Source organism: Centruroides sculpturatus, unplaced genomic scaffold (assembly GCF_000671375.1).
Source record: "Centruroides sculpturatus isolate CEXI.00-Female unplaced genomic scaffold, Cexi_2.0 scaffold1540, whole genome shotgun sequence".
NCBI lineage: Eukaryota > Metazoa > Arthropoda > Arachnida > Scorpiones > Buthidae > Centruroides > Centruroides sculpturatus.
In genome coordinates this window covers 65285-87324 of record NW_019385858.1, presented here as the reverse complement: position 1 = coordinate 87324, position 22040 = coordinate 65285, and the positions used below count along the sequence as shown (strand labels likewise).

Genomic DNA, 22040 nt, shown 5'->3' with positions numbered 1-22040 from the left:
TGTTCGTATTTTATCACCGCATCAATATACTAGTATATTAATTATGCCGGAATCTAAATTGAGCGGTCTGGAATAACCGATCTTTTTACGCGGTAAACAAAATCGCTTTCAGATCCTTTCTGTCCTTTTTATGGGTAGTTTCGTTAAGAACGTTGACATGTTTCTGTCCGTCTCTCTCTCTCATAGAAACACACAAACACACACACGTATATATCTACGTTATACGTAAGTTCGCATATTTCTCTGAGTACTTATTTTACTTATTTAGTTAGAACTTGCTTATTTTTGTATACAACAAGGCAAACGAGGTTCTTACCTGAAATTAAGCTTAAAATGTTACGGGGAGGCTCGCATAGTTTGATAAATTTTAAGGTTTATAATGTTTAACAGGTAGTGCTCCACGGTTCTAAATCCTTCCAAATAAAATGATTTTATCAATGATAAATAGTTTAGTGTGTCAATTAGTTTTGTTCACACTTCCATTCAAGTACTATTTGTTTTTATAATTCTTTTACTATAAGAAATAGTTACTTCCTCTCCACTCTTAAAGTCTGCAGACTTTTTTAAACCTTATATATTAGCTACAAATGCATCAAATGAGGCTGTAAGAACGGTCTTATCGCAAGAAGACGATAAAAAAGAAATACCCATTGCTTATGCAAGCAGAATGCTAAGAAAACCCGAAAAATGTATAGCACAATCCAGAAGGAATGTCTAGTAGTAGTCTGGGCCACCAAATATTTTATACCTTACTTATATGAGTGAAAATTTAAATTATTACTGACCATAGTCCTTTACGATGACTGATAAGCAACAACTCTGAGAATTTCAGAGACAAAATACAAAGTGAAATCCTATTATCTAGAAGTTGGATGATCTTATGACCTATTAGCCAAGAAGAACCTCTAGAACAAATAGTCATACCGTCTGTCTTGATCTCACTCCGTATTTATTGTGACACTCCTACTGATTGTGATCCCATATATAATACGTATTTATTATGACAGTCCTATTGGAGGTCATTTAGGAGAGCAAAAGATGCAACAAAACATCTATCGTTATTTTATTGCCAAACAATGAACAAAGATATAAAAACTTATTGTCAAGGCTGTCGACGATGTGTTCTATAAAAAATAAAACGCAAACGAATAGAAACTGAACTACTATTTTCTCCCTCGTCGAACCCCGTTAGTTCAGAGGTAAAATATATTGTTTTATAAAATAAATAATTGAGAGATATTTTTAATAAAAACGTCTTTATTACCCCTAGAATCTGAACATCTTTTACAGTTGCCTTCGAAATCAGACCTCTGCAACAGGATCAGAAGAAATACAACAGTTTCTCTGTCAAACTGCCACACAGGAGGTAAGAAAAATTAATCTCTTTTCTCTCTTATCTTTATCCAAAAACGTCCTCTCTGCTCCATCCCCTTTGTCTCGAATCCTGTCGAAAATATTTAAGTTATTTAGCTTTAATCTTTATTTATGCAACAGTTTGTGAGATTTTTCTTTAATTTTCTCCACATAAAATTAAGTTATTCGTACAAATAAATTTTAATTATTTTTTGTAATTACATTTTTATAGCAGTTAAACGAATTTGATGATTGTGTACACCAAAACATTATTCAGTCAGTTATTTTTCTTTTACAATTTGAGGTAAGTTTCTGATGCAAGTGTCAAGAATGAAAAGTAAAAATGCATTAACAAAAACAAAATTACAAATTTTATTTCTGTTTTTTGCAGTGTTGCATCTACCAAAGTTATTTCCCAGTTTTCAGTTTTATTTGCAATATTATAGGTTAACATTTTGGANTTATTTTCTTCGTAGTTCCTCTTTTTATTGTGCCAGTCTAATGACCGAACAATTCAGTACCTTTTATTAGGGTCAATCAATTAATTCCAGAATAATACCTGACGCTATACTGGCTCCTCCAAAAAAACTGATCTTTTCAAGTGGAAAACAAAATCGTTCTGTCTACTGTCGATAAGCACAATTGAAACCCCGCTATCTTTTCTTTCATAGAAACACACACACACATATATATGTCTTTGCGTAAATGTGTGTGTATATATATTTCTGTGTTTATATCGTGAGATAGATAGATGACCGGCATGACTCTGCTGTTTACAGGAAAAGTACGAATTACAGCGGAAAGACACTGCTGTTTTTGAAGTAGAAGGCGTATACTTTAGGTTAAACTAATTAAAATGTAATCAAAAATTGAAGCTCATCATTGTGTTTTTCGGGTCAAAATTATATTTTATATCATTTTAAATCTATTTTGTTTACATAAAAAACATTTTAATAGACTATATTTTGGCGATGAATAAAGTTTTCGAGAGAAAATGTCATTCAAAAATATTAATTTTATCGTTAATTATAAATGTGGAAGAACTTAGACGTTTTTCTCGATGTTTTCATAATTTTGTTAGTGAATAGGTAAAATATATCAATTTATATAATAGAAATTTGAGAGGTGTTCTTAATGATAACGTCATTTATTATGCGTAGAATCGAAACATTTTTTACAAATATTTTGGAATCAAACCTCTGTAGAAGGATCAGTATACATACACCAGTTTTCTTTACTACGTCAAAGGTAATTGAAATAGAAACACAGAGTAAGTGTTATTCTACATCAGACCTAATAGTTTCTTTGGTGTGGTAAAGAGGGTGTTTGCATTATATCACCGCATTAATATACTAGTATTTGAAGTATGCCGGAATCTAACTTGAGCCCTTTGGAAAATAGGATTTTTTTACTTTGAAAACAAAATCGTTTTTTGATTTTTTTTTGGCATTTCTATGGGTAGTTTCGTAAATAGTTGACATCTTTCTGTCTTTCTCTATCGCTCTCTTCCCTCTCTCATTCTCTTCCTCCCCAGTCCCGTTAGAACAGCGGATTTTTTACGTGATTGGACCGAAAGAACAATAAAAAGAATGATTTTTCCATTTGAGACAGTCGCAGAAATATGATAAGATAGGGATTAACAATTTCCCAACAATTTATTTTATTTGTTATTTTTTATTAAATAATGTTTTCTTACTTTATTATGGCCTCGTTTTTTAACTCACGTCCATGCCGAAATTCTATCACTCGCCTACTGATCCTCCCCCTCGGGAGAATTATTAAATTACACAAAAGAGTGCTTAACGTTAAATTTTCGGCCGGTGTCGAAAGCCCGACAAGACCAAGATTCTACGATCTTATAGTCTATCAGAATTTTAATATAAACTTCATCTTTCGACCCTGCTGGCGGATCTTATATATCCGTAGCCGAATAAGCGGTAAAGAAATGACTTTTATTTTTTCCGGTTCCTAACAATAATATTGAATACAGCCCGCATCTGATGTACATCTATTTGACAAACGCTAAAGCCTTTGTTATCCACATTGTTTTAAGACACTACATCTATTCAACTTCTTACGGATAGGGCTCAAAACCTATTATCTAAAATGTTCAAGGAGGTATGCGAACTACTCCACATTTAGATACATAAAAGTTTTAAATAAATTTTAAAAATGACCCCGATAACAAGCAGATAACAGACAAACACACACTCTACGATTAAATAAATATCGGTTATATAAACATAATTCAAACTTGCTTTAAATATCGAAAATTATAGGATACATTTACAGGTATACAACATTTTACCTAAGAGACATACATTATTTAAGAGGGGTAAAATTTAGGGATTGTTAGAGGGTGGAGGCAATAGTACTTTCTCTAGAATGTCGTATGTTATGATTTCTATATTTAGTGCGGATGTATTGAACGTAATTAAGATATGTTAGGTAAAATCTATTGATTTATCAAATAAAATTTGAGAGGTATTCTTAATGAAAACGTCATTTATTATGCTTAGAATCTGGATATCTTAATTGCTTTTGCAACCAAACCTCTGTAGAAGGACCAAAAGAAATACAACAGTTTCTCAGTGAAACTGCCTCAAGTAAGGTAAGAAGAATTTGCTTAGACAAAATGCATCTGAACCTGTGCGTTTTTCTTTCTATCTCGTCAGTAGTTGAAGTAGAAACACAGAGTAAGTGTTATACTACACCAGACCTAATTGTTTGTTTGGTCTGGTAATGACGATGTTCGTATTTTATCACCGCATCAATATACTAGTATATTAATTATGCCGGAATCTAAATTGAGCGGTCTGGAATAACCGATCTTTTTACGTGGTAAACAAAATCGCTTTCAGATCCTTTCTGTCCTTTTTATGGGTAGTTTCGTTAAGAACGTTGACATGTTTCTGTCCGTCTCTGTCTCTCATAGAAACATACAAACACACACACGTATATATCTACGTTATACGTGAGTTCGCATATATTATATGTGTGTCTAAATGACTCAACATTACGGGTTGCAAACAGGCGGCCCACAGACGGGAGAAGTTGCGTTCGGGCGTCATATCTGGCCCGCGGCATTAATGATTACTTTTCTACAAAAACAATATTTCTAACATCTTGAGAAAACAAAAATAAAAACCTTAAATCTCTAACTGTTTCTTTAAGTTGTAAAGCCAAAAAAGGCCCCTTTACAACTTTTTTTAATTTATAGAATATTATGGTTTGTGGCTAAAGAAAAGTATGGCAATCGGTCAGAAAACGACTCCAGTAAGGTTAATATGATTTTACACTCGGGTGTCATCGAAAAATCAAGAAATTTACAAGTTGTTTTTCTATAAAATTCATCCCATTTCAAAATGTAGCTTATGCTATTTTATAATGATTAAAATACAAGCCTATAGATATTTTAATCTTGAGAGGATTTCCTAATTGATAGGGAGTGAAAAAATAAACAAAAACACATATTTTTAGTCTGAGGGAAACACACCCGAAAGAGAAATGTGTGAATGAGGTATAGTTTCATCTTTAACAATAAATAACATTGTGAAATATTACATGTTTTCAATTATAAATTATATAAGGTACATTTTTCTCTGAGTACTTATTTTACTTATTTAGTTAGAACTTGCTTATTTTTGTATACAACAAGGCAAACGAGGTTCTTACCTGAAATTAAGCTTAAAATGTTACGGGGAGGCTCGCATAGTTTGATAAATTTTAAGGTTTATAATGTTTAACAGGTAGTGCTCCACGGTTCTAAATCCTTCCAAATAAAATGATTTTATACATGATAAATAGTTTAGTGTGTCAATTAGTTTTGTTCACACTTCCATTCAAGTACTATTTGTGTTTATAATTTTTTTGAATCCGCTCTATCTTATGTTCAAATTTTTCACTTATTGGTCCTACTCGGATGGCAAACTTACTCCTATGAGGACTTATTATAGTAATATTTGATCCTAACACTATGTAAAAATACGCTTTTATTTTAAATACTTAAAAGCTATAATGTAATGAAATTTATATTTATAAATTATTTGCAATACTTGTATATCAAAAATATTTTAATACATTTTTAAATATATTAAAATATTCTAATAAGTCTAAAATACATAATCCAATAACTTATTAAAAAAAGTATGTAAATTAAAATTTTATTCATCGGGAATTGTTTTCAGGCGATACAATCACTTCTAATCACTCTGGAAACATGCAACGGTAGAAAGACGAAGTAAACACGATTTAAAATATTCTAATAAGTCTAAAATACATAATCCAATAACTTATTAAAAAAAGTATGTAAATTAAAATTTTATTCATCGGGAATTGTTTTCAGGCGATACAATCACTTCTAATCACTCTGGAAACATGCAACGGTAGAAAGACGAAGTAAACACGATTTAAAGTATGTTTATGGGCGATAGTATTGTATTCTACAATGATAGCAACATCTGAAAAGTATGCAGTCAAGCATTTTTATGATATTTAAAACTAATAACGTGTATATTACATTTGTTGCATGGAGTTGTCCCTCGTACACAAATTTACAATACAGCATTTAAAAAAAAAAAGTTTATTGTTCATTACTTGATGAGAAATTTCAAGAAAGAAGAATGTATCGAAAAATATAAAGGTTTCGATATGTCTTTGTGTTTACATCGTGAGATAGATAGATGACCGGCATGACTCTGCTGTTTGCAGGAAAAGTACGAGTTACAGCGGAAAGACACTGCTGTTTTTGAAGTAGAGAGCGTATACTTTAGGTTAAACTAATTAAAATGTAATCAAAAATTGAAGCTCATCATTGTGTTTTTCGGGTCAAATTTATATTTTATATCATTTTAAATCTATTTTATTTACATAAAAAACATTTTAATAGACTATATTTTGGCGATGAATAAAGTTTTCGAAAAAAATGTCATTCAAAAATATTAATTTTATCGTTAATTATAAATGTGGAAGATCTTAGACGTTTTTCTCCCCTCGAAAATATATGTACGATTCTAGATATCGAATGATATAAATAGACATAATGCATTTGGAGGACAAAAAGCTCGGGGTGTATTACGAAATTTAATACCGCTTCAGAGGCAGGCACATTAGCGAATTAATAAAGTAAATTGGCGGAAATTTAGAAGGGATTCCCTGCGAGAGAGCGCAAGTTTTCTGCTGATTACGATTTAGGATGTTGCCAGTAATAGAACACAAAATAAATACTTTTTTTTTTATATTAACCTCCTTATTGGATATTCTATGCTTCGCGAGAGCAAATAAACGATGTTATCAATGAATTATTAGAAAATGGAGTAATTGCGCATCTTATGTTCCCATAGTCAGCTCCTGCATTATTGTTCAAAAAGAAAAATTTTAAAAAATCACCAAAACGAGCCGTATCCTTTCTGCTTAGTTCAAGTAGCACTCAGTTTGATGGGACAGTCTACATATTTATCGACAATTGGCGCTCTATCAGGATTTTGGCAACTAGCCTTCAAAAACTATAAGAAATAGTTTCCTCCTCTCCACTCTTAAAGTCTGCAGACTTTTTTAAACCTTTTATATTAGCTACAAATGCATCAAATGAGGCTGTAAGAACGGTCTTATCGCAAGAAGACGATAAAGAAGAAATACCCATTGCTTATGCAAGCAGAATGCTAGGAAAACCCGAAAAATGTATAGCACAATCCAGAAGGAATGTCTAGTAGTAGTCTGGGCCACCAAATATTTTATACCTTACTTATATGAGTGAAAATTTAAATTATTACTGACCATAGTCCTTTACGATGACTGATAAGCAACAACTCTGAGAATTTCAGAGACAAAATACAAAGTGAAATCCTATTATCTAGAAGTTGGATGATCTTATGACCTATTAGCCAAGAAGAACCTCTAGAACAAATAGTCATACCGTCTGTCTTGATCTCACTCCGTATTTATTGTGACACTCCTACTGATTGTGATCCCATATATAATACGTATTTATTATGACAGTCCTATTGGAGGTCATTTAGGAGAGCAAAAGATGCAACAAAACATCGATCGTTATTTTATTGCCAAACAATGAACAAAGCTATAAAAACCTATTGTCAAGGCTGTCGACGATGTGTTCTATAAAAAATAAAACGCAAACGAATAGAAACTGAACTACTATTTTTTCCCTCGTCGAACCTATTTNATTGATTTATCAAATAAAATTTGAGAGGTATTCTTAATGAAAACGTCATTTATTATGCTTAGAATCTGGATATCTTAATTGCTTTTGCAACCAAACCTCTGTAGAAGGACCAAAAGAAATACAACAGTTTCTCAGTGAAACTGCCTCAAGTAAGGTAAGAAGAATTTGCTTAGACAAAATGCATCTGAACCTGTGCATTTTTCTTTCTATCTCGTCAATAGTTGAAGTAGAAACACAGAGTAAGTGTTATACTACACCAGACCTAATTGTTTGTTTGATCTGGTAATGACGATGTTCGTATTTTATCACCGCATTAATATACTAGTATATTAATTATGCCGGAATCTAAATTGAGCGGTCTGGAATAACCGATCTTTTTACGCGGTAAACAAAATCGCTTTCAGATCCTTTCTGTCCTTTTTATGGGTAGTTTCGTTAAGAACGTTGACATGTTTCTGTCCGTCTCTCTCTCTCATAGAAACACACAAACACACACACGTATATATCTACGTTATACGTAAGTTCGCATATTTCTCTGAGTACTTATTTTACTTATTTAGTTAGAACTTGCTTATTTTTGTATACAACAAGGCAAACGAGGTTCTTACCTGAAATTAAGCTTAAAATGTTACGGGGAGGCTCGCATAGTTTGATAAATTTTAAGGTTTATAATGTTTAACAGGTAGTGCTCCACGGTTCTAAATCCTTCCAAATAAAATGATTTTATACATGATAAATAGTTTAGTGTGTCAATTAGTTTTGTTCACACTTCCATTCAAGTACTATTTGTGTTTATAATTTTTTTGAATCCGCTCTATCTTATGTTCAAATTTTTCACTTATTGGTCCTACTCGGATGGCAAACTTACTCCTATGAGGACTTATTATAGTAATATTTGATCCTAACACTATGTAAAAATACGCTTTTATTTTAAATACTTAAAAGCTATAATGTAATGAAATTTATATTTATAAATTATTTGCAATACTTGTATATCAAAAATATTTTAATACATTTTTAAATATATTAAAATATTCTAATAAGTCTAAAATACATAATCCAATAACTTATTAAAAAAAGTATGTAAATTAAAATTTTATTCATCGGGAATTGTTTTCAGGCGATACAATCACTTCTAATCACTCTGGAAACATGCAACGGTAGAAAGACGAAGTAAACACGATTTAAAGTATGTTTATGGGCGATAGTATTGTATTTTACAATGATAGCAACATCTGAAAAGTATGCAGTCAAGCATTTTTATGATATTTAAAACTAATAACGTGTATATTACATTTGTTGCATGGAGTTGTCCCTCGTACACAAATTTACAATACAGCATTTAAAAAAAAAAAGTTTATTGTTCATTACTTGATGAGAAATTTCAAGAAAGAAGAATGTATCGAAAAATATAAAGGTTTCGTATTACATTGTTTATCTTTTTACGTTATTCTTTTAAGTTTCTCCCAAGGCTGTGGTGTCGCGTAAAAATCTGCGTAAGTTTGACCAGGGGCAGACTGGTTACCGAAAAAAACACTGAAATTCTGATGAAATCACGTGACCTCAAAATAAAAGATCCAATAAATACAGTTGTAATAAAAAAACAGCGTAGAAACTTTTTATTCCAAAGCTAAAAGGCATCTCTAAGTAATATATAAATATGTATTCGATAATTTTTAATTTACTGGCTGTTATATATAACAGAGGAAAAGTGTAGTGCTCAATCAAAACATGACTTCTCCAAAAATTTTCACATTTTTGGACTCAGGACACCTTGAGATTTCGAAATTTGCACAAAAATCGAAGTTTTTTCTGTATGTGTGGATGTTAGACTGTGTGTGGGAGACATAATTTTGTTCACCCTGTTTGAAGCCTAATAATTTCTGTGGTCAGAGTGGTCCGAATCAGAGTCAGATGGTTTAGCACAGGAATGTGCATTCTTTGCTCCTGGCAGTCAGCCAGGACGCAATCTTCTACAGAACAACAGTAAAAGAAATCGAGGTTAAGCATTGTAATCAGATGTACCCAGTCAGACTCAGATATCAGACAGATATTATGAAGGTCCATCCAGCTATAAAATAGGACATGATTGAGATGTCAGTAAATTGACAAGTATCAATGTTGAAATGGACAGTAGCTCAGTAGGTGCCACGTACTGTGTCTTTTCTGATGGACTACAAGTGTACTGACAGTCTGTCAGACTGAACAAAGAAGCGACCATGTTCCAGGCGAAAACTGGTGACCCTGCAGGTTGCGTTTCAGTGGATCCTGCTACATTTAGATCCAGAGCCAGGCACAATATGCTCAGATAGCCAGTCGTCTCTTCAGGCCTTGAGTGAGGAGTACCATAATGATTCGCTGGTACATGAGATCATGGGTAGAATACTGAGGGCGAAACATGAATGACACGTCGCCTTGAGGTTGGGGATCCCAGGCAATCAGCAGGCAAAGGCTGGCCATCACCTTTGCCAGCTGATTGGCATTGCGTGCCAAACAGGTGGAAAAGGCGAGAGCCAGTCGCCCATTTGTACTGAAGATGGTGGAACCCTTCACTACATACATAAAAGGTACTCTACTGAACCAGTCTCCCCCAGGTAGAGAACCGCGGCCTGGACATGGCAGGGGGCCTACAGACGACGAGTACTGGGTCCTAAAAGACTCGTCTTGGTCTTGATCATTAGTGGAGCCTTACGACTCGAGCTAAAGTTTCCAGAGGTGTCAAAATATCAAAGGCTTTGGGTCTGTGTACCAAGCCTTTTAGAAGCTTGCTGTCCGATTGTCGTTATTGGTGGGGGATGAGTCTGGGTGTTTCGAAAATCTCCCTAAACTGGAACTTATCTCCATTAAAGCATACGGCTACTAGAGCTGCAAATTGGCATTATGGCATGCAGACTCATTCTAATACAGAAGGGTGACTGGTGCGATCGAGGCACGGGGCCGTCCTTAATAGTATCTGCAATAAGACGGCCAAAATGAGCGCTAGGTAAGTTTAGAGCTGGAGGATGGTCGCTGTAGCCGTTACCAATATGGTTCCTAAAAAGGAGTTGTCTTCGAACGAGATATGCAGAGTGTAATCGATCGAGCTTCTGTGATGTAAAACTAGGTAGCTCTGCCGACGAAAGTGTTGGCACCCGTTGGCCTGCGGTGTGATGGCATTCGACAAGGACGCTGCTGAAACGTGGTAGGAACTCTTTGCTTCGGCAAACGGTCCCAAGTCCCCTTACTCGCGACGGTCAAATCGTCTGCTTGTAGCGAGATGCATATTGTATCCTGAGCCGATGGGTTACGTACCTGATTACACATATAGAAGCACACAGTGGACGCCAAAACTTCTGGATCTAAATCCTGCGTCAGTACAGAGACCAGAGGTCATGGTCTTGACTATCCACACCCTTTGGGATCTGAGACACACAAAGCAAACTTCTGCATTCACCCAATGGCACGGGGCTGATGTTTCACGTTAAAGGCAGTTGATTTCAGTCGACTTAGCCTTAGCCCTTGGTAACGCAGATTACGTAAAGCTCCTTCTGTTAGCATCCCAAAATGAAGAATGGGCTTCGCACATTTGGTGCTGGATTGGGGGCCACAACCTGCATGCCAGAGCCAGCGAAGCGAGGAGTAGTACACCGGCAGCCGAAGCCTCACTGGTTGTCAGGGGGTAGTGCCTACAGTGGATTGTAGGAGCCTGCTAGCTGGTATCTATCTTAACGGGCAGTCAGCAGAGCTGCTCCTCAGACATACGGCCAACTTTTTTACGTTTTTGGAGGGAGCGGTGCTCACAGGCCTGACGATGAGTTGGATGGCCGAATGTGGTCTCGGAGGACAGGAAACAAGTAGAGTGTCTCTTAGTACAAATGATGGGGAAGCCCAAGCCATTCAGATAGCTGGGCTGAGGTAACCTTGGGTAGGAGGCAACTTAAATGGGTAGCTGTCCCGGCAGCTGACCAAGTATTGACAACCCGGCAATAAGAGGGCCAAAATTAGTTCTCAGTGAGTCTGACGTCAGAGCTAGCTCTTCAACGCATACTTTGATTCTCGAACATATTCAGGATACCCCTGAACAGTCGAGACCACCCTGATCCCCTCTATATTATTTTTATTACTATGATGGCAAATATAGAAACTGTGTGCGTGTGTTCTAAAAATGTGTTTCGTGCAAAAAATATACCCAGCGTTTCTGGCAATCGAAATGATAAAGTCATAAAAGAAGCGAGCGTAGCAGGTGGTGAATTGGCGTGCACCAAGCCTATGGAGAGGCGGACTTTGCAGTCATGCAAGCTCGCCAATGGATGGGCCCAATGATGGGCCCAATGATACAATTTCTGTACAGAACCTTGTAGGGACCAGCGATTCTGATTCGCAGGGCCGGATTAACNCGGTAGTTAAGTATGTCCTTGTAAATATCTCATTTATAAGAAAAGTATTAGAATTAGTTTGATTTATTTGGTTATGGCAATGCGACACGTGAATAATCTGCCAAGGAGGATGCATCCTGGGAAGACTTTTTATGTAAAGCTTGCCCCTATTTAGGTGTTACTAATGTGAAGAAATACCAGGAAACTTCAGTGCCACATGCAAATCAGTCATGAGTTTGTGTGTGGCCAACGGATTGGCCACATGCAAACTCACGACTGATTATCAGTGTTTGATGATTTTATCCACTTGATTATTGGAGGTACTTATTGAGCTGAAATTTGTTGGACTGCATTTAGAAAAAATTATAGACATAAATTCCCTCTGTTGTCTGTCTGTTGTCTGTCCTTCTCTGATCTTGAGAATGGAGTTAGTTAGATGAATGTCAAGATCATATATGGAAAGCTTAAGAGCAGGAACCCAGATTAACTATATACAAACTTCTGGTTTGATCCAGAAGTCACATTATTTCAGTTTAAAGATTTTTTTCTGAACAGAGTTAGATACATAACTGGCACAACTCTATTGTTACAGGAAAAGTATGATGTACAGCAGGTGTGTCAAACTCATTTAAACAAGGGGCCATTTAATGTGGCTGGTAAGATTCATGCAGGTCACATCACATTTACAAATTTTCTTAAAATTATAATTTGAAGTGAGAATGAAGGAGTATAGGGCAGGGGTTGGCAACCTTTTGAGTCAGAAGAGCCAAAATTACAATTTACAAAATTTCAAAGTTTTTAAAGAGCCACAAAATTTTTTCTTGCCAACAATAAATAGTACTCGCATAAATAAAGTTTTTTGATAAAAAAAAAACTAATCTATTTATTCATAAGAAAAAATATCTATTTATTCATATATAAGTAGTGTTATTCACAACAAATTAGATAATAGAAACATCTGACGACGGCGTCATTCGAGAGCTTCCGACGGACTGACGACAGTGACGACGTGTGTTACGGGGGAGGGGTGCGGTGAAAAGCGAGTACAAGTGGCTGAGAGATAAAATCAGTGCCTAATCCTCGTTAATCGATTCAGAACGATTTTTAAATTTTTTTTTTTTGATAAAATAAATAATATTTGCATATGGAACTAAAGAGCCGCAGCTTCACATCGAAAGAGCCGCATATGTCTCGTGAGCCACAGGTTGCCAACCCGTGGTATAGGGCAATTAAAACACATTATGTAGTTCAGTGAATTCAACTCAACAATATATAATTGCTATAGTATTGTTTTTATTCAAACATTTATATTATTTAATGTACATATTTATAAAACTAAAGTTAATTGTTTTTACCAGAAACTTGCCAGTGCTTTCTTCCTCCTCCTAGTTTTCCAATATCTGGATTCAAAGACTGAGAACAAACAATCTTCATTATGGCAGATAGTTGTTTATCAGTTAATCTCAATCTGTAAACTTGAGCTGTAAGCTGCATGAAAATAATTGCTCACATAAGTATATACTTCCAAAAAAGCATAAAATTTGTGCAGCAAACTTTTTAATTTCCAGGTATTATTCATCTAAATAAGAATATATTTTGGGAGTTCCTACTTCTCGATATTTGTCTTTTTAAAACTGAATCATTCTGGAAATCAATTAATTCCAGTTGCTTATACTAATAAACACACCTGATTATATTTACCGAGTTTTTTTCTTTATTCCAAACATTTTCAGCCTATTTGGATAGGCCAAGAAAAAGAAAAAAAGAAAAAACTCGACAAATGTAATCAGTTGTGTTTATTAGTATAAGTAACTAGTATTCCTGAGAAGAAGATAGATAGATAGATAGATAGATAGATAATTTTATACAATATTCATTCTAATATTCCAACCATAAACGACGATTTATTAAAACAATTTTAATATAGGTTGCAGTGTAAATGAAATACATTCAACAATCTATTATGTTTATGTTTATTAATTTATGTTTAAAACAATTCATCAATACAAAAAAATTAACTATTACTAAACAATACTTGGTGGTCATCGATTCAAGCCTGAATAATAATAGAGTTTTTCGAGTATTCTTGTTTATAACACTTAAGTAGGAGCCTATTTCATATTTTTAAATGTTCGAAGTTTTAAACTAAATCGTGCTAAAGCTAACATTTTATAACACGTGCATTCATTTGTGCCTGGTGTTTTAAACACCTGCAGTACAAACCTAGTTACTAGCAACACAGAACGGCCACGCCGTAAATTGAAAAACAAACAAACAAAAACAATTATTATTACGTATGTTATTAAGAACACTAAAAAGACGCAATAGTTTAATCAATAAACACACTACTACATTTATTTAATGAACGTTTTAAATAATAATTACGCTAGAATATACACGAAATGCACCCGATATGGAGCAGCGGTCAGACACACACGCGCGCTCTACAACAACATAAATATCGTTTATATAAATACAATTAAAACTTTCTTTTTAGATATTTTAGAAGTAGACTTCAAATATAAGAAATATTTTAGAAAAAATATAATTTTATAATAATATAACTGCATGCGCCCTGCTCTGTTCCGGTTATTGAGAAGGTAAAAGTGGTTATAAAAACAACGGTGTTATAAATAAAGTATACGTTAATTAAACAATTAATCACTTAATAAATGTATGTTAAAAGACGTCGAGCTTTAGGAATCGTCAGAGGGTGAAGGCAACAGTACATTTTTTAGGATGTAGATAAACTTAATTTAGTTTATAGGACTGAAGGCAAAAATGGGTAGAAGTAACATTTCTAGAACATACAACACCTGCCGATGACGTCAGTATACGCCACTTGAAAATAGAGTTTTCAGTTGCATGACACATTACGCGTAACTTTTAGCTTTAAAATGAAGCGATTTCAGGTCGTTTGACTAACTATTCACTGTTGAAAGGTTACTCTCAATGTTATTTAAATACATTTTATCTATGTGACGTTTAAAACAGTTCCTGTCAGAACTCTTCCTCTCTACTTCGAATAGGAGCGTTCCAATTGCTTGGAAAGACGTCGTACTGCCCGAACTATAAAGTTCGGTGCTCTATATACAGATTAAAAAACATTCTTCTGTCTTCGGGCACACCAGACGAGAATTTTTTTATTATTTCCTTCTCATTCTTCTACTCTTAGTTGTCCTTATTTTTAAGGATTTCTGCGGGTCTAATGACTATTCAGTCAAGTAACTTTTATTTTGGGCCACTATTAACGCGACTCCTAATTTATTAACGAGCAATTATTTATTGCGTCATAGTCACAATGCTATGCTTTAATCACATTTTTAGAATTTATTTAATTTAAACTATATGTTCACCACTTCAATTTAGTTGTGTTTTTTCTCCGTATATAATACTTTCCTCTTATGTGTGTTTCTATTGTAGAATATTGTAGATACTAATTTTAATTAATTCTATTTATTTGTTGAAAATAAGTCACATTAATTAATCATAATCTATTGATATTATAGTAAAAAACGAAGTCACTATGATGAAAGGAATGTTCTCCACTTTTATTTTATCCTTCGTGTTGATGATGGTATGGAGTGTCCGCGCCGATACGACTAATAGACCATCTTATATTAACCAGTACTGCAGTAAGATATTTCTATTTTTTTACTGTTGTTAATCTATATATATATATATAAATGGACATGTATGTCCCTATATTTCACTTTCCCTTAAAAACTACACATCGCACATGAATGGTGTTTGTATGTGGTGATAGTCCCAAGTCTCCATTCGTGCACTATGGTGGTTGCGTCTGGATAGCTATAAGGGTGCGGGAGATATGAGGCTGAAAGTGGTTGAAAGTGGCTTTGTATTTCGAATGTTTTGTTCGAATTTCTTCGAATTAAATTCGAACATAAAATTCGAATATTGGTTCGATTATAGAACGATTGTAAACGTTCCATAAACATTAAAAATAGTTTGTTTGACTAAACGTAAAAATTATCTAATTAGTCTGAAAACGGGGGACCTTATTCTTGCATTCTGTGAAAACGGGTAAGATTGGCTATAATGTAATTATCTTAATCTTCACTATCAGTACTTTTTGCCCAGCGAAGCGGGTCCTTGCAGCTAGATTCTAGATTACTTAGAAAAACAGTCTTTTATATATATATAAAAAATTATATTACATACAAATAAAAACCCAGCTATATTTTTTTAATGAGTGAAATATTCAAGTGCAAGTCTCACTAATTATGACGTTTTTTACAGGTGTAAATTATCTTGACTGTTTTGGCAAATGTTTTAATAATACCGTTAGTGCAGAGGTGAAATATTTTGCTTTTATAAAATAAAAATTTGAAAGATATTTTTAATGAAACGTCTTTATTACCCTTAGAATCTGAATATCTTTTACAATTGCCTTCGGGATCAAACCTCTACAACAGGATCAGAAGGAATAAAACAGTTTCTATGTGAAACTGTCACAAATGAGGTAAGAACAATTTATCTGTTTTCTCCATTATCTTTATCCAAGACGTCCTTTCTGCTCCAACCCCTCTGTCCCGAATATTTTCGAAAATATTTGTTATTTAGCTATAAACTTTACTTATGAAACACGTTGTGGAATTTTTCTTTAATTTTTTAGATATAAAATTTAGTTATTCGTACAAATAAATTGAAATTATTTTTTGTAATCACATTTTTATAGCAGTTAAAAGAATTTCATAAATGTATACACTACGACAATCTTCAATCAGTTTTCTCTCGACAATTTGAGGTAAGTTTCTATTGCAAGTGTCAACAATGAAAAGTAAAAATTATTAACAAAAACAAAATTACAAATTTTATATTTGTTTTTTTCAGTGTTGCATTCAAAGTTGTTTTCCACTTCTCGTTGTTTACCCATTTGTCGTTTATATTTGTCGTTTTATAAGTTAACATTTTGGATTTTTGTTAACTGCTTTTCAGCGAAATTTTACGTATTTTAACGAAAAATGTATTAAATTCTTCTTTAAATTTAAACGTAATTGAAATATTTGAAAGTAAATAAATTTGGATTTAAGCATTAACTTTTTCTTTCTTCTATGCAAAATCACGTACACTGAATCGTTCTACTCGCGTATTTATAATACTTATATTTTACGAGAGATCGATTAAAATGTACTTAAAATAATATAAGTTTTCTTTTATCTTTCCAGAAGTACTTATTTTATATTTAAGAAAAGAGATCTGCTCACACTAAATGCATCTGCATGTGTTTGTTTTCTTTACTACCTCTTCAGTAGTTGAAGTAGAAACACAGAGTAAGTGTTATATTACACAGGACCAAGTTGTTTCTTTAATGCAGGAAAAGGAGTGTTCGTATTATATCACTTATTCTATGTGTTTTCACTTTCACTTCAAGGGAAAGTATAGAAAAAACAGATTTAAATGCAATTAGTATAAACAATTTACTTTTGTTCTAAATTAAAAAAATCCTGTTGAAAAGATCGAAGTTATTTTGTATTTGTTAAAATATTTTCTTTTTTCCTTATTTGGTGCGTGAAAAATAATTCTTTTATAACTTACTTGAGTTTATCGGAGTAAATGAAAATGCGAAGGGAAAGAACATAGGAAATGTGTCAATGACCTTAGCATATGCCATTGAAAAACGAAGTTTGTACTCACGTGACTTATTACCTCTAATTTTTGTAATAAAACAAAGCGTTCTCAGGTTTCTTTAACTAATTATTCATTATTGAAAGATAAGTTTACTCTTAATGTAATTTAAATACATTTTGCATTGGCCCCCTACTGAAGTTTAAAACATTCTGGTTTTAAGTTTGAGCCCGACGTCCATTTCTATACTTTGAATACGGGTGTTAATTGGTTGGAAAGACACCTTATAGTACGAACTGTAATTCTCAGTCCTCTATTTACAAGTATATACTGATAGCAATAACATTCTTCTGTCTTTCGTTGTATAAGACAAGACTTCATTTATTCCTTTTGTGGACCTTTCTAAAGGGATTTCCCGAATGTAACGACTGTTCAGTCCATTCCTGTTGGCAATATTATGTATTAGCTTTACAAATTATATTTTAAATAATCACATATTACCAAAGGAATGCGGCAAATACTGCCTTTCAATAAGGTTCAAAGCACTAATGTTTCTTCGTATTGTTATTGTACAGGATGTACTGTACAAAGAAGTCTTACAAGTAATAGAATTAAATATGTTTTTAGTTTCGAGCAGGATAACAAACTAATTTTTTACGTACTACAGTACATATAAATGTTTAGTTTTATTATAAATAATAGTTTTCTATAGCAATAGTTTTATACGTTTAAGGTTTGTAACAAAATTACAGACAAGCTTAATTCGCCGAAACACTAATTTTTAAGTTATTCTAGCAAAAGAAACACGCAAAATATAAGAATTTATGCTAGTTATAAAGACAAAAAGTTCTTTAAATTATTCTTTTTAAAACAAGCTTTAAAAAGCAACATTGCGATTGCCTAACGAAAAATGGGTGCAAAACACCAACAACACGCACGAACTAATCGAGTGTCTACAAGTAAAAGTATTGTTTCTCTCCTCGATGATAGCCTCATCTGTACCGATTCAGGTGAAAGGAATCAGGCTTAAAATTAGTTATTAGATTAGTTCTAAATTTCTCGACAAAATATTAATCACAGTTTCAATACCCGAGTGCGAGTAGTTGGTTTTGAGTTGTTCCTAGCCAAAAAACTTACCAAATTCAAATTTTTGACTTTTCTTTACGTTTTTAATGCCTAAATAGGGGTCAGAATGTTTTCCCTGGAGACATCCTACCTATGTAGTCTACCCACGTGTCACGTTGCCGTATACAACAAAGCAAACGAGCTTATTGCCTATGTGAGAATCCAATATAACGTCGACCTCGTCATACTTATTTAATAATTGTTCTCGAATCTACTACCTGAGAAATTCTCCATTTACACTTTCTCAATGACTGAATAAACCGACAGGTAATGTCACGGGAACCGGATATCTTCGATAGGGCGAGCTGCAATTAGTGAGGAAACTGTAGACCAACTAACGGGGAAATTCCGAGCGATAGTAAGAACTATAAATAACCTAGCCATAATAAAGAAGAACCTAAGGCTACAGACTACAATTAAAGAAATTTTTAGCGAAAATTCAGGAGCAGTTATAGCAACTGGGAGCCCAAGAACGTAGTCGAAGCGACCCTATACGTAGACCCCAGCCTTTTGGCGTTCTCGGAAACATAGAGATCAAGAAGACAACATTAACCCCGAGGTAAACTGGGCGACGACTCCCGAGGCTTCCGAGACACACCTTTTGGTAGAGCGAGGATCGAGAACCGAGCCCCTCAAAAATCAGAATTTCAGAGACGGAGAATTTCAGAGACGTGATACAAAGTGGAACCCTATTATCCAGAAGTTGAGAAATCTTACGACCTATTAGCCAGGGAGAATTTCTATTAGTCGTACCGTCTGTCTTGATCCCATTTATATTAGGTATTGTGACTCTCCTATTGGAGGTCATTTAGGAGCGCAAAAGATTCAACAAAACTTACCCATTACAATGAATGGAAATAAATATATATTAGTGTTGGTGGATCATTTTAGTCGATTTCCGAAGTTATACCTTTACCGAATATTTATAGTAAAACCACCGCTAAAGCCTTTGTTATCAACATTGTTTTAAGAGCTACATCTATTCAACTTCTTACGGATAGTGCTCAAAACCTATTATCTACAATGCTCAAGGACGTATGCGAACTACTCCACATTTAGACACATTAGAATTTCAAATAAATTTTAAAAATATCCCTGATAACGAGCAGAGAACAGACACACACACGCTCTACGACAAAATAAACATCGGTTATATAAATGCAATTCAAACTTGCTTTAAATATGGAAAATTATAAAATACATTTACAGGTATAGGATATTTTACCTAACAGACATACATTATTTAATAGAGGGTAAGATTTAGAGATCGTTAGAGGGTGGAAGCAACAGTTCTGTTTTTAGGATGTCGTATATTATCCTTTATGTATTTAGTACGAATGTATTGAACGTAATTAAGGTAGTTTAGGTTAGGTTAGGTAAAATCTATTGATTTATCAAATAAAATTTGAGAGGTATTTTTAATTAAAACGTCATTTATTACGCTTAGAATCTGAATGTCTTTTACAATTGCTTTTTGCAACCAAACCTCTGTAAAAGGATCAGAAGAAATACAACAGTTTCTCTGTGAAACTGCCTCAAATAAGGTAAGAAAAATTAATCTGTTTTCAAATATAAACAAAACACCATACTCTTGCTGAGCTTATTATTACTTTAATTTNGTTCTTTTCAACAGTACTTATTTTATTTATAACAGAAGAGATTTGCTTACACAAAATGCATTTGAACCTGAGCGTTTTCTTTACTACCTCATCAGTATTTGAAGTAGAAACACATAGTAAGTGTTATACTACACCAGACCTAATTGTTTGTTTGGTCTGGTAATGAGGGTGTTCGTATTTTATCACCGCATTAATATACTAGTATATTAATTATGCCGGAATCTAAATTGAGCAGTCTGGAAAAACCGATTCTTTTAAGTGGAAAACAAAGTCGCTTTCTAATCCTTTCTGGCTTTTTATGGGTAGTTTCGTTAAGGACGTTGACATGTTTCTGTCCCCCCCTCTCTCTCTCATAGAAACATACAAACACACGTATATATCTATGTTATACGTGTGTTCTCATTTATTATATGTGTGTCTTAATGACTCAACATTAGGGGTTGCAAACAGGCGGCCCACAGACGGGAGACGTTGCGTTCAGGCGTCATATCTGGCCCGCGGCATTAATGATTACTTTTCTACAAAAACAATATTCTAACGTCTTGAGAAAACAAAAATAAAAACCTTAAATCTCTAACTGTTTCTTTAAGTTGTAAAGCCGAAAAAGGCCCTTTTACAGCTTTTTTAAATTATAGAATTATATATGGTTTATTGAATAATGAGAGAAACGGGATTTAATTAATTAGCGTAGGAAATATATGTATTTTTTCAAATTTATTTACAAAAAGGAAAAATACGATATCACGTTCCCACTACACCTTATCTACAAATTTGACATCGATCTAGTAGTTCTCCCCCTCTCCACGACCCCAAAAGTCCCGTTAGAACAGCGGATTCTTTTACGTGATTGGACCGAAACGACGATAAAAAGTGTGATTTTTCCCATTGGAAGCAGTCAACAGAAATATGATAAAATAGGGAATAACAATCTCTCCATAGCTGTACTTTATTCGTTATTTTTTATTAAACAAGTAAGAAAACATTTTTTTATTAAAAATGTTTTCTTACTTTATTATGGCCTCGTTCTTCAACTCGCGTTAATGCCGAAATTCTATCACTCGCCTATTGACCCCCTTCGGAAGAATTATCTAAATTACACAGAAAAGTGCTTAACGCTAAATTTTCGGCTAGTGTCGGAAGCTCGACAAGACCAAGATTCTACGATTTTGTAGTCTATCAAAATTTTAATATAAACTCCATCCTTCGACCCTGAGGGCGGATCTTCTAGATCCGTAGCCAAATAAGCGGTAGAAAAATTACTCGTATTTACCCCGGTTCCTAACAATAATATTGAATACAGCCCGCATCTGATATACATCTATTTGACAAACCTTTAGTTGCGTGTGAGTTTGAGACTCGAGTCTATACCCTGAGATAGATACGTGAGAGACCGGATGAGATGGAAATTTTAATTGATCACTACTGACCACTTACTCGGCGACAGTCTTCGAAGACCGTTTCGGATGGCTTTTTACCGAGTGGCGAGGGAGATGAGCGAGTCGGCAGGTGTCCTTTCGTAGACAGGAGACAGGTTAAACAAATAACAAAGCATTTATTATAATTTAAGGTTAATAAAGTCGGTTAAATGCGATTAAATATAAAACAAATACCCAAAAGGAAGCTCTTAGCAGCTAATCCTATTCTCGGAGCGAGAGAGAGTTTACAATGCTCTAATAACAATACCTGTACGAGGGACGTATGGTTCGTAGGAATCGTACTCCGGCGCAAGAACTGTATTATGGCGATAAATATGGAAGTTCAAAGCCGTAATCTGTCTTCTCCTTTCGTCCTTTCGAGTCCGTAGTATGGAGGACCGGG

General features: G+C 34.0%; 1 protein-coding gene and 1 long non-coding RNA gene across 2 annotated transcripts; both read left to right on the top strand.

The window, feature by feature from the left end:
- Positions 1–1179: 1179 nt before the first annotated feature.
- Positions 1180–1811, top strand: LOC111642567. Its single transcript, XR_002759571.1, has 4 exons — positions 1180–1199; positions 1271–1366; positions 1586–1657; positions 1745–1811. It is a non-coding gene; the product is annotated as an uncharacterized LOC111642567 (long non-coding RNA).
- Positions 1812–14756: 12945 nt separating this feature from the next.
- LOC111642566 lies at positions 14757–16872 on the top strand. Its single transcript, XM_023388923.1, has 6 exons — positions 14757–14831; positions 15399–15524; positions 16150–16205; positions 16277–16372; positions 16589–16657; positions 16744–16872. Exons 2-6 carry the CDS (start codon positions 15416–15418, stop codon positions 16816–16818), a joined length of 405 nt encoding a protein of 134 aa, XP_023244691.1. The 5' UTR covers positions 14757–14831; positions 15399–15415; the 3' UTR covers positions 16819–16872.
- Positions 16873–22040: the final 5168 nt, after the last annotated feature.